General features: G+C 43.9%; 1 protein-coding gene across 1 annotated transcript in view; it reads right to left on the reverse strand.

The window, feature by feature from the left end:
• Nucleotides 1–2,008: 2,008 nt before the first annotated feature.
• The window catches only part of LOC104412422 (5-hydroxytryptamine receptor 5A-like), a gene marked incomplete at its 5' end in the record, with an annotated part of 10,979 nt that continues 406 nt past the window's right edge, over nucleotides 2,009–12,581 (reverse strand). Inside the window, 2 exons of the mRNA XM_010023145.1 lie at nucleotides 2,009–2,341; nucleotides 12,175–12,579. Of these exons, the coding sequence (XP_010021447.1) occupies nucleotides 2,009–2,341; nucleotides 12,175–12,579 (738 nt within the window). The remainder of the gene's footprint in view (nucleotides 2,342–12,174; nucleotides 12,580–12,581) is intronic.

Below are 12,581 nucleotides of genomic sequence, written 5' to 3' on the forward strand. Positions count from 1 at the left end.
GGTTCTCTATGGGAACTGGAGGAACGTGCTTTGAGGGCATTTGTTTAAACCACTTCTTCAGAAAGGAGCTGGAACTTGCCTGGATCTAAGTTGCCCATATATCTGACACAAAGCTCAGTATGGCATCACCAGGTACATGAATCATTTTAGGCTACACTGTAGTAATCCCTGCTTTAAAGTTAAGCAAGTAAAGGCTGCATAATTTTTTTGTTTTTCAGAATACAAAAGTTACTTGCTATACCTCGCTGGCATGGCTGTTAAGTACATCAGTCCCTAGCTGATGGAAATTCACCTGGCTGCCGTTCCCTCTGAGAGACTGCCACGGTACCAAGACTTTGGTAGAAGCCTCACAGTCAGCACTCACATCGATGTGATGCCCGTTAGGTTGGTAACTGTCAGAGGTGAGGCTGAGTGTGATACGCTACAGTGAGCTCAAGATGCCAGTGGTGTATGTTGGTGGAGCTGACATTCATGGCTTTTAGTCATTCTCTGCAGTTCTGCATTGTTTGCCTGAGGGTACGCTTTGGATCAAAGGGTTGTTTCAGCAGCAGCAAACACAAAATTGGCAGAGGACAGCAGGGCAAAAGGTTAAACCTCAACTTCAAAACTAGTTGTGATATTGCCCAGCCCCATCAGTAGTGCTACAGTGTTTTGTCCTTACAGTAGCTAAAGCAGCTTCAGGAGGAGATGGGAGAGGGCGCTGGGACTCTGTGTCTGTAAAAAGCTGCCACACTAGAAATACTCAGCAGCCTTTCTCAGATAAGGGGAGGAAGCAAAACCCACTAGAGGAACAAACAGAGAGAGAGACTGGGCAGTATACATGGAAATACTTACCTTTTAATTTATTTATGTACATGTCGTTAGGACATGAGTGTTTGTGAGATCTTGGAAGGACAATTTATGGCTTGATTTTGAGTCACTGGAGCTTCTGGAGTCACTTAGAGCTGATGGCATCAAAACCTTTCTTACAGAAGGAGGAAGGTGAAGCAAGCTGACAAACTGTGCACTTCTCAGGGTGATGGACACATTTATGGTGCAAGGACCCCAGACAGCAGTGCAGGTGATACTCACCGACTCCTGCCAAGCAGCCACATGGTGCTGCCAGCAAACCTGATGATTGAACACAACATGTTTGGTGTTTGTAACACAGGTGCAGGCTTAGTTTTATGGTAGCATGAAATGATAACACAGACAGTCCCGCTTCACTTGGAGGTATCAGGTATCTGTCTGGAGCTCACCTGGGTTGTAGAAAACAGGGAGAGCTTGAGCCCTGCAGAGTGAGAAAGTACACTGCAGGTGAAGACTCCATGTGAGGTCCTCCTCCTATGCAAGCAGTGAGAGCACACTTCCAGTAGCTCTGAATAATTTTACACTTGGCCTTAAAGTTTCACATAACCCCAGGGGACATAGCTGTCCTGTATTTCACTGAGACTTCACTCAAGGACTGCTGCTTGCTACAGAACACACAGCTTGTTCATCCATTTTAATTTCACATCAATTCAGCAACTGATTGAATACAGCGTATTTATTCCCTTCCAAATAAATCTCAGAAATGAAGCCAGCATCCTGCCCATATCACAAACATTTCAGTATTGCTCAATTAGCAGTTCCCACTGGTGCCTTTGCTAATGAAGAGAGTGCTACATAATGGCACCTGTAGCTGGTTAGATGAGATCAGTCCAGTTAGATTTGACAGTCATGGTATTAGACACAGAGAGTGGTTCGCTTGCAGACCGTAACGTGTCGATTCAAAGAGCAGATGGGAGGTATTCACTGCTTCAATCTTCTTTGCCAACCCCTGGAGCAGAATATATGTATGTATTTCCAGGGGGGAACAGTAAACTGTCAGTAGATTTATATCCAAACATCTTCCATCTTCTTTTTGGTTGTTCCTAAATGCATTCAAGTAGCTCTTGTGCATGAAAACAGTACCCATCATAGGCACGTTTCCCTCAAGAAATCTCTGTATTGCGCAATAAAAGAATAATTTTCTACTCTGTGTCCCCTTTTATCTCTGCTTTACAAAAAGGTTCTTGAAGGCATTGTTGTAATTTTTGTTAAATGCCGTATAAATGAGAGGATTAAAGAAAGAATTGGAGTAGCCAAGCCAAAGAAAGATGCTTTTCCAGATGGGTGGGATGTTGCAGGAACAGAGGGGACTTATTAATTCTGTGATGAAGAAAGGGATCCAGCACAGCACAAAAACTCCAATTAAGATGCCAACCATCAGAGCTGCCGCCTTCTCTTTCTGTTCTCTCCACGTTTCTCCATCTGTCTGGAAAGTGATAGCTGCATGACGAGCTGTAAACACCATCTGTGGTTCATGTGAAGCTTCCTTCACCTCAAAACAAAAGCAAACACAGATTCTTACTGAGACTGTTTGTTTGAGTGAAGTATTACTTTTAAATGACAGCACAACATCTGTGCACCTACCACAAAAGGCCTGAACTCCCTTCCTTCCATGCTAAAAGAAAGAAAATGCCCCAGAGCGCCAAAATTACCAGACTTCTCATTACATCTGAAAAGCTGTTGAGTGTGACTGACAAAGCTAAATAAATAGAATAACCAATGCCACGTGTGTTGTGGGCATTCTTTTTCAGTTTACTGGATGCCTTGATAACTAGTGGGAAATCAGGGTGGTAAGGAAGGCTAACAAAGGCAAGTGCCTTCTGCCCATCTCTCACCTGGACTCTCCAACGCTGCTATATTGACCTTTAGGGTTTCTCAGGCCTAAATCATAAATGAGTTTCATTTCATTGCGGGCCCTTTTGGTTCATTTCGCTATGGTATTAGGGAGGAACCTGCCACAAATGCCTGCTCTTAAAGCTATTTAGCCTAACTGCCTGGATTCACAGCTCAGAATCCCACCTCTGGTGGGCGCAGGAGCTTGGCACTACTACTTGTTCTGCAGAAAGGACAGAGCATACCCCAACAAACTAGGCTAAATCTGCAGGAAATATTTTCCATCAGAACTTTTTAAATGAAAGAACAGGATTTCAGTTAAAGGAAAGTTTTAAGAAATGTGTCTGATCTTTGGAAAATACCAATATTCCATTACCACCACACCTCCCCTCCCCCCCCCAAAAAAAAATCATACATGCCTGAAATAAAACTGAATACTTTGGAAATATTTCAGTGGAAAGTAAACCCAACAAGAAGAGTCCCTTACAAAAGACAGAACTTGGGTGTCTTCTGCTCCTCCTTGACAGAGGCTATCTTATTACAGGCACTTCTCCCTTCAGGAGAGAGACAGATCACACCTGCTGCTGCCTGGCCAGTGCCAACACAGTATACAACAGTGGAATCATAAGGATGCACCTGAAATGATGCACCCTCAGGTGCTGTGCCACCATTTGGAATTAGCTCATAAAATACTCTGATAGTAATCAACAAAAAGCTTTGCTGGAGAGCAGTGTTTTCTGGTCCTCCTTTTCCTTCTTCTGTCACCTGTCCTTTATTTCACTCAGATCTAGTCAGTATTCTGGCAAAAAAAGTATTCTATTGCCAGAAAAACATGGTTTCAGTCACCTTCAGTTCAAACTCTGGCTTGAGCAGAAGTTACACAAGCAAGGAGAAAACTTCAGCTACTCCAGGCTGCTGATGGTGCTTCTTGTCTTCTCTTTCACTGAGGGCAGGACGTTTATCTCTGCCATGAGTACAGCCCAGTGCTCCAGGTGGCAGCGAGGCCGTGGAAAACAGGTTCTGGGCACAAGTTATTATTCTGTGCTCAGAGTCTAACCAGAAAAAGATACTCCCTTGAGATTTTAATCTGAAGATTAAAGTACCTGTGAGTTTAAAGTTCTTCTACATGCTTCAGTTATGAAGACAGTGCAATAAAATAAACAGTTTAAGGATACAACCTGAGGGTCTAAAATTTGCCTAAGTGATAATACACAAGCACTGCAAGACTTTGTCATGGCTCCAAAGACAGCTTATTGTTAAATCAGCTACGTATTCCACATGCACGTGCCACATTTGTGCAAGCTTTATAATAGATGGAGGGCTTCTACTTGATACGAGCACAGCCACTCAGAGAGGGAAGCGCTGGCAAAGGCTGGACAATCACTCTTCAAGATGGATATCCTGTCTTTACCCTCAGATACGAGACATGGCTGCAGAATGTATGAGCAGCAAATTATGGGTGCAGGCAAATAATGGAGGAAAATGAAAATCACATCTGTCCTGACAATTAAAATGGGACACCCCTCATGTAGCAAGGATCACACCATTTGTCTCCAGAAAGACTTGCTCTACACATCCTTAATCACACTCTGCAAAAAGGGATGAATATATGACACGAGGACAAATTTGTGACAAGCAACCCTGAAAGATTACGTCTTAGCCCTCAGGAATAGCTACATAAGTATGCCTCTTGGGAAGAGCCATACAAAGGACTTTGTCACTAGCATTGGGCATGGTTTGGCACTATATTTAACCTTCAGCTCTTACTCAGAAGATAGAGCTTGCAGTGTGCCACATCAAATCAGTCTTTTTGGTGTGTAAGGTAAGGTTTTAGAAGGCTTGTAACTGAACTGCAAAATTTACTAGTAGCAACTCTTTTATCATTTAATTACATATTACAGGAAAAAGATACTTATTTTTATAGAAGATACCACAGTCCTGAAGTGTTTTCCTTAATGGAACATGTATTTATAGCCTGGCCAAGCTCCTACTGAAATCAGAGGAGTTTTCACAAACCACTGGTTGTTAGATCAGGCCTCTGAATACTGAACAGCAAGTGAAAATAGATCCTGGTATTTTTTGTAAATTACAAGACAGTAGTTGTCTTCCTATCTGCAGAATTTCTACTTTCTCTGTTGTCATAGTTTCCCCCCCCCTCCAATTATTTTTTCACTAGTTCTTCCTGGGACTTCTCAATAATGTTGTAGTAACAGTAATAATGAAGTGCAAATAGCAGCCTGGTGCTTTAGGAAAAATAATGGGATGTCTCCTTGAACCTTCCATTAAGTAACCTGTGTAAATACCCCTGGCAGACTGGAGATATTTAGCTTCAATTTTCCTTAAGAAATCCTTTGAAAAGGACACACAAAATGTTCTTGAAAAGGTAACTAGTATCCCTACTCAGCAAGGTCCTTCAGCCTGTGCCTCAAACAATCACACAAAACAAGGAAGCTGCATGAAAGCTCAGCTTTCCATGATGATCAGTGTCTCATGCTCACCCCCTACGATGTTGCTAGCTGACCAGCCACACATGCTGTGACCGCCCCTTGCTCAGTTGGCTCTCCATCAGGCTCACCCACCATGAGTCCTGCCTCTTGGGCATTCCCAGCATGGGCTACTGTTCCAAGTGCCAGCCCTGGCATGCACCCTGCTACTTGGCAGACCTGTGATCCACTGGCCAGCTGCTCCTGGCTTGCACTACCACAAAAGGGACCGGACTTCACAGAGGGTTTCTAGTGGGGCCCTGTGCTCAGCACTCCTGTGCTCAACACCCCTGTAAATGCACCTGCTCTGCAGTTCTGTGATCCCTCCCTGCCTCAACTCAACTACTGAACTACTACAGGACTGCCAGCATCTCATCCCTGCTGTGCGGTCAGATTCCTCAGGGAACAAGTAAGTTCACTAGATTTTTGATGGATTTAGTCTGAAGTGCTGTTCATATCAGAAAACATGCATCAGTTTAGAAGGACAACAAAGCTGGTGGAGTGTCTAGAGAATAAGTCTTATGAGGAACACTAAGGGAAGTGGGGTCGCTTAGTCTGGAGAAGAGAAGGCTCAGGGGGACCTTATCGCTCTCTACAGCTACCTGAACAGGGGATGGAAAGAGTAGGTGCTGGTCTCTTTTTCCAAGTAATAAGTGATAGAACAAGAGGTAACGGCCTCTAGCTGCACCAGGAGAGGTTTAGATTGTATATTAGGAACAATTTCTTCATTGAGAGGGTGATCAGGCATTGGAACAGGCTGCCCAGGGAAGTGGTGGAATCACCATCCCTGGAGTGCAAAAACCGTGTAGATGAGTACCTCTGTGACATGGTTTATTAGTGGTCTTGGCAGTCCTGCCAAGTTTGGACTTGATGATCTTAGAGGTCTTTTCCAACCTAGTTGATTCTGTGATTCTATGAATGCATACTGCAAAACTGGGCAAGTCCAAATTTTCACTATAATTTCAATTTTTTAATTTTCTTTATTGCTCTCTCTATTATTTGCTGCAGACTTCACTCATGTTCCTGGCCTGGCTGGCGCAAGATTATTCTTTTAACAACTATCAGCCCCCAAGACCACATTGTCAAGACTGTCATAAACACAAAGTACCTGGAAAGTAAATTAATCTACTGTAGGCAAACACTGTTGTGGTACGCAGTACTGGCAGGGGACCCATGCTCAGGGCTTCCCTCCCCCCATGCAGTCATGGGGTAATCCACTGCAGTTTGGCATTGTCTGAACATGAGCACAAGCCAAAAAGACTGTGTAGCTGTTAGTCACAGTATCTGACTGTTATCACTGTGCCACATGGAACAAAGGACAAGCCCAGTCCTTTACCCCCATTTTGGGCCTACTGATGAGCACTAGGGAGCAGGCTACGACAGGGGAAAAGGTGGTTGCAGACTGTAAATTAAAGGAATCTGTTAAGATGCCTTAGTTTACACTGGACACATCACTCTTATATGAGTATCTCTTCAGAGTGTTGCACACTGTTCTCATTCAGTCACTAGCAACATGCTATGCCTTGGGCACAGATTTCCTTCCATCCGCCCAGGGACTGCTCCAGGCAGCAGCTACAGGTCAGGAGCAGTGGAGAAAAAAGCTGGTATAAAAAGACTGCTATTCTGAGGCCAGAATTAGGTTCTGAATTCATTACATCAGCTATTTCACAGAACCACAGAACGGTTGAAGCTGGAAAGGACCACTGGATATCATCTAGTCCGACCTCCAGGATTGAGCCAGATTACCTAGAGCACATTGTTCAAGATCATGTCCAGACAGCTCTTGTGTATCTCCAGGGAAGGAGATTCCACCACCTCTCCGGGCAACCTATTCCAACATTCAATCAACCTCACAGTTCAGGTGGAACCTCCTGTTTCATTTTATACTCACTGCCTCTTGTCCTATTGCCTGGGACCTCCAAGAAGAGTCTGGCCTCATCCTCTTGACACCTTTCCTTCAGATACTTACTTACACTGTAAGTGTGTAAGTATCTGTACACCCTGAGCCTTCTCTTCTCTGCACTGAACAGGCCCAGCTCCCTCAGCCTTTCCTCATATGAAAGATGCTCAAGACCCTTAATTATTCTAGTAGCCCGTTGCAGGACTTGCTCCAGGGGCAACGGGCTCTGAGAAGTGCAGAGATGACCACTTTCCAAGCAGAGGAAAGAGAGTTAAATGAAGGAAAAGAGCTCTCAAGTACAAATTCTTCGACAGACACAAAGGAATTTGGTTTTAGTTTCAGAATTCATTCTTCTGTACGTTGATCGGCAATTACAGTTCAATGCCAGTTTTGTTGTTCGTCTGTTCCCAGTAAATTACTGCTACTGAATGGCTGTATGTTCCTAGAGCCGTCTGTTCCCAATTCCTGTGCTCCTAACAGCAGTATAATAAACATGCCACCACGGAGCTTCTGATGAAATCCCTTGATTTAAAGTGTTCCTTATAGCTTTAATGATTGTTATTAATGATCCTTCACATCAGGTACTGTGCATGTGTTTGTACAGTACCTCCAGGGTCTCCAATAACAGAACAACAGTAAAGGTGATAAACATCAATCAAATCTGACTGCAAGTTCAGAGTTTTGCCTATTACCATGTGATTCAGCAAAGATGGTTCCTGCCTCAGTGCAGCTTTGGCAAACTTCAAACAAGAACACAAGAAAATGAAATGCACAGCAAAGGATCAAAACATAGCAATGCCTACATTTTCTTGGATGCTCCAGCAATATGACAAACAGTACATTTGATAGGGAAGAGAACACCTGCTTTCTGTCACAGGATCTGCTGCTGCTGTAAACAAGAACAGCTCTGCATTTTTCCAAGGAAATCGCTAGCCACTTTGCTTCCTGCTTCACTTTCTCTTACCTGACACTGAGGGTGCCGGAGAGGGACTATTCACAAGAGACTGTAGTGGTAAGACAAGGGGCAATGGGTTCAAACTTAAACAGGGGAGATTTAGGTTAGATATAAAGAAGTTCTTTACTGTGAGAGTGGTGAGTCACTGGAACAGGCTGCCCAAGGAAGTTGTGAATGCTCCATCCCTGGAAGTGTTCAAGGCCAGGCTGACAGAACCTTGAGCAACCTGATCTAGTAGAAGGTGTCCCTACCCATGGCCCATGGAACTAGATGATCCGTAAAGTCCCTTCCAACCCAAACCATTCTATGATTCTACCTGCTGCCAGTTTTCTAGACAGTTGCACTTTGTTTCCTGATTTATCTCCTCTACTTATACAGTCAGAGGCAGAAATAAGAAATGGAAGGCCTGCAACTGCTTCAGAGGAGAATCTGTTTTCTCTCCCATATGGTCCATATGGGTTGGAGAAGCCAGCAGGCCAAGGTGTAGAACACTATACTGTTGGAGTTCTGGGGCCTGATACTACTTAAAACAGGAAGGATGCTCACAAAACTGGTAAGGTTTGTCTCAAGCCTAATTACTCATACACTATGCAAGGTACTTAGAGGGGAGAAAGAAAAAAACAATCAAACAATCAAAACCCACAACCACCAACAGAACTTGATTTTGAACTCCTCACATGACTTTGAAATTGCTACATGTAAATAATCCTGACATTCAGATTCTGCCATCCTTGGTTTTGCCAGGCAAAACCTATGTTACAAGTGACTTCGTTGATCTAAAAGGGCACTATCCAGTAAGGTTTTCAAGCGGTTTTTCAAGCAGTCTCATTAATTTCAATTGGCCTACTTATGGAGAGAATCATTACCTGCTGTCAACAAGGTGTGACAGAGTATAGCTCTCTGTCAGTGATGGTATGTCACTAGTTTTTTCACAAGGCTCACTCATGTCAGTATTGACTGTAGAATTCACTTTCGAAAGAGTTTCATAACCAAAAAAAAAAAAAAAAAAAAAAAGCACCAGTCTAATTTAGGGTCTCAATTCTGCCTTTTTTTTATTTTGTTTTGTTTTGGGTTTGGTTTGGTTTGGTTTTATTTGAAGGGGAAGTAAGAAACAAGCTCTCATTCAAACTAGAAGCACCTCAGATGTTTCATGTCCATGTCTCTTGCCTGTTTCTTTTTAACACTTCAAGAAGAGTTTTTCAAAATCACAAGTAAAATTTTAACCAAAAATTACTCAAAATAGTTATTTTGTAACTATTCTTTTCTGCACCTCCGAAAGAGTATAGAAACATAACTTACGTATGCCAACTCTCAGCTCAGAGACAACTGCCCTTTCTGTGTGTGTGTGTGTGTATACACACATGTATATACACAGTGGCAACCTGCAAACTTTGGTGCCTGGCTCTGTTCACTGGAAAGCACTGTACGAAATATTAAGGTACTATCCTGATTGTTCCTCTTGGTACATTGGTTTCTTCAAGGTATTTCTACTGGCATATGACCTCAAATCTTTTCCTCTTTAACTTGCTAGAATCAACCAGCTACACTGCTGGGTATACTCCATGCCATAGACTGCAGCCCTGGCATGCAGTTCCAGTCTAGTGCTACCTGACAGCAAATACCCAAGTACAACACAGATGTGTCTCCCAGAAGGAGTCACTGCTGTTTCTACTCACCTCCAGCCTGGGAAGCACCGTCAACCTTGGGCATCGGCTGCCGAAAGCCCCTTTGATGTCACTCAGATCAACTAGTGCAGGGCACCCAGGGAGAACACTGACATAGATGCAGAGGGCACTTCGCACCCAGCTTAACAGTGACAGAAGAAAACTGTTCCAAGGGCAAGCATGACAGGTGAGCATTCTCAGAGAAGGAAGGCAGGAAAGAAAGTAGAGGTAGGAGATATGTTAAGGGAGAAAGAAATGGGAAATTAGAGTGAGTTGAAGGGCAAAACAAGTGGAGCAGAATTTGCCCCGTAAGAAAGAAGGACAGACCTGACTCCGACAGTTTAATAACCCCTGCATGTGGAGAAGAAAAGCTGCATCACGTCACCAGGTTTGCCACATACCCTTACTCAGTAAGTCTCTGTCTTTTAAGGAAAGAAAACTGCAAAGAGGCAGGAACACCAGCTCCCTTGATCCATGGGTTCATTTAATGCAAATGTGTGCAGCTGGGAATCAGCTTTTTCTTTAGGTGAGGAGTAAAGGTTTGCATCTGAATCACAAAGATCTTTTTATTTAAGCCAGCAAATGAAGCTACTGGGACAATGGGGAAGGTTGACACTAGACACTGACTGCATATTCAAGAATCACTGTTATAAAAGAAGTTAGTATGTCAATCACTGCCAGTACAAGAGAGATGAACTACTGTCTTGAGCATTTGCTGGTGTTGGAATAACAGCTACACTGTCAATCGCTCCAAAACAGGGATTCAGCTCACACTGACAGGAATATTATTGTCAGTACAGCCTAAACTAGCTCCTAGACACTGCATCAGCAAAAAGCACTCACCTGCCAGCCTAGTTGTGCCCACGTGAGGGATTTGCAGACAGAACTATGACAATTAGGAGTCAGACTCTTTCTTGTTAAAACTGATGGACCAACAACATGTCTCTATAGCCTAAAACTTCAGCAGCAATGCCTCAGCTCATTTAGCTTCCAAGCAACTAGTCATGTATGAGTATGTGTGCATGTAAAACATCAAGCATACAAAACCATTACAAATATTCATCTAGCTCTTGTACTTAGGAGGATTATACATTAACTCCAAGCAATACATTAGTCATACTTAAAACAACTTGGAAATTTGGTGCAAGCCAGGGGATGAAGGCCATAGGAAAACAAAAAACACACAAAAATATGCCACTAGAGGAGACACTCTCATCTTTTCTGACACATTTTGTGCTTTTACATGGAAGACAGCTTCATAACTCAGTTTATATTAAAAACATCTTCAAGACATTACAATCCAAATCTGCACATCTGACCACATAAAATTGCCAGTGCTGTCACCTCTTGCTAGAATCAGGGGACACAACCCATAGACTTTTTATTTGTGACCATAATAACATCATTCCTACCATGAGTCCAAACTAAAGTTGGAGGGATTCCGCAGAGTGAGGCTCTACAGTATTAACTCCAACTGAACAGAAATGTCCATTTCTTTTTAGGTATCTCTAACATCCACACAGCTCATGTTTTGTCCAGGAACTGGACTTAGCAAGTACAACATGCAATCACAAAAACATGTTGTAAAGAATCATTTCCACAGATAGGAGTGAGAGTAAAAGCACGTGACAGAAAGCTGAGTTTACAGAGAGCACTACCAAGCACCTTGGCAACATGGCATGGGTCACAGTGTCCTCATGCAGAGGGCTTGACTTAATGGGATACAAGGGGTCAACTCCAACCCCTTTCCTGTCAGCTAGCTGTATCCCCAAAATGAATGAGATCTCCCTAATGACTGGGGCTTTGTGGAGTTGCAGGCAATGTTTGGGATACGGAGGAGGACATGGTTTTTAAGACAGATGGTAATTTTTAAATAGAAACGACTGCTCGTTGCTTCAGCATTATGCAGGGAGCAGTACGTCCCCAGTATTCAAGGTAATTTAGCCCAAGTACATAAATAAAGTGTCTTACTTGCTTGTTAAATTCTACTCAGACACTGATAGATCCCACACAAATGCATACACATTTCTCTATAGACATGCTGGTAGAGAAATGTGTATGCATTTACTCTGTATGCAACCTAGGGATCTGATTATGTATTCGTTACCCCATTAAAACTGTAAAAAATAAAGAGGGGAAAAAAAGAAAGAGGAAAAAACCCCAAGGAATGGCAAATTCACACTAAAGACATGACTTTTAAATGGCTCCAGACTGGCAGTGAATGCACCTGTCACTTACTCCTATGATGCACTTAAGAAAAAAATGAGGATAAAACTCTTCTCCAAGAGTGGCACTTTTCCACTAGCTAATAACTGCTCGTGTTTGGTCTGTAACAGAGCTAAATTCACATGAGAGCCCCACAACATGTCTCCTCACTGTGCCTAAACCACCAACACAGGGGTGGCAGCTGGGAGCAGATGAGAAGCAGAACCAGAAGCCCCCAAAGTGGGGGAGGCACTGGGGACTCTCCTTCCCGTTCCCCACCGTTACCTGGCCAGCCTCAGGCAGGGGCACCACGGCGTTCTTCCTGCGGCCCCCCACACGGAACTTGGCCGCCTTGTAGATCTTCCAGTAGACAAAGAGCACCACGCAGAGGGGCAGGTAAAAAGCCCCGCCAGCTGGCTTTATGGTGTAGGAGGGCTCCTGGCTAACCTGGCAGCACTCCTGCTCAGGGCTGTAGGTCTCCCCCCAGCCAAAAAGGGGGGCGAGTGAGATGGCAGCAGAGAGCGCCCAGGTAAGAGCGATCATGAGGTTGGAGACGCGGCGGCGGGTGAGCGGTGTGTACTCCAGGTGGCGGGTGATGGACCAGCAGCGGTCCAGGGCGATGGCGGTCACATTCCAAATGCTGGCCGTGCAGCACAGCACGTCGAAGCAGACCCACACGAGGCACAGCGCCC

This window comes from Nestor notabilis, unplaced genomic scaffold (assembly GCF_000696875.1).
Source record: "Nestor notabilis isolate BGI_N333 unplaced genomic scaffold, ASM69687v1 scaffold9171, whole genome shotgun sequence".
NCBI lineage: Eukaryota > Metazoa > Chordata > Aves > Psittaciformes > Psittacidae > Nestor > Nestor notabilis.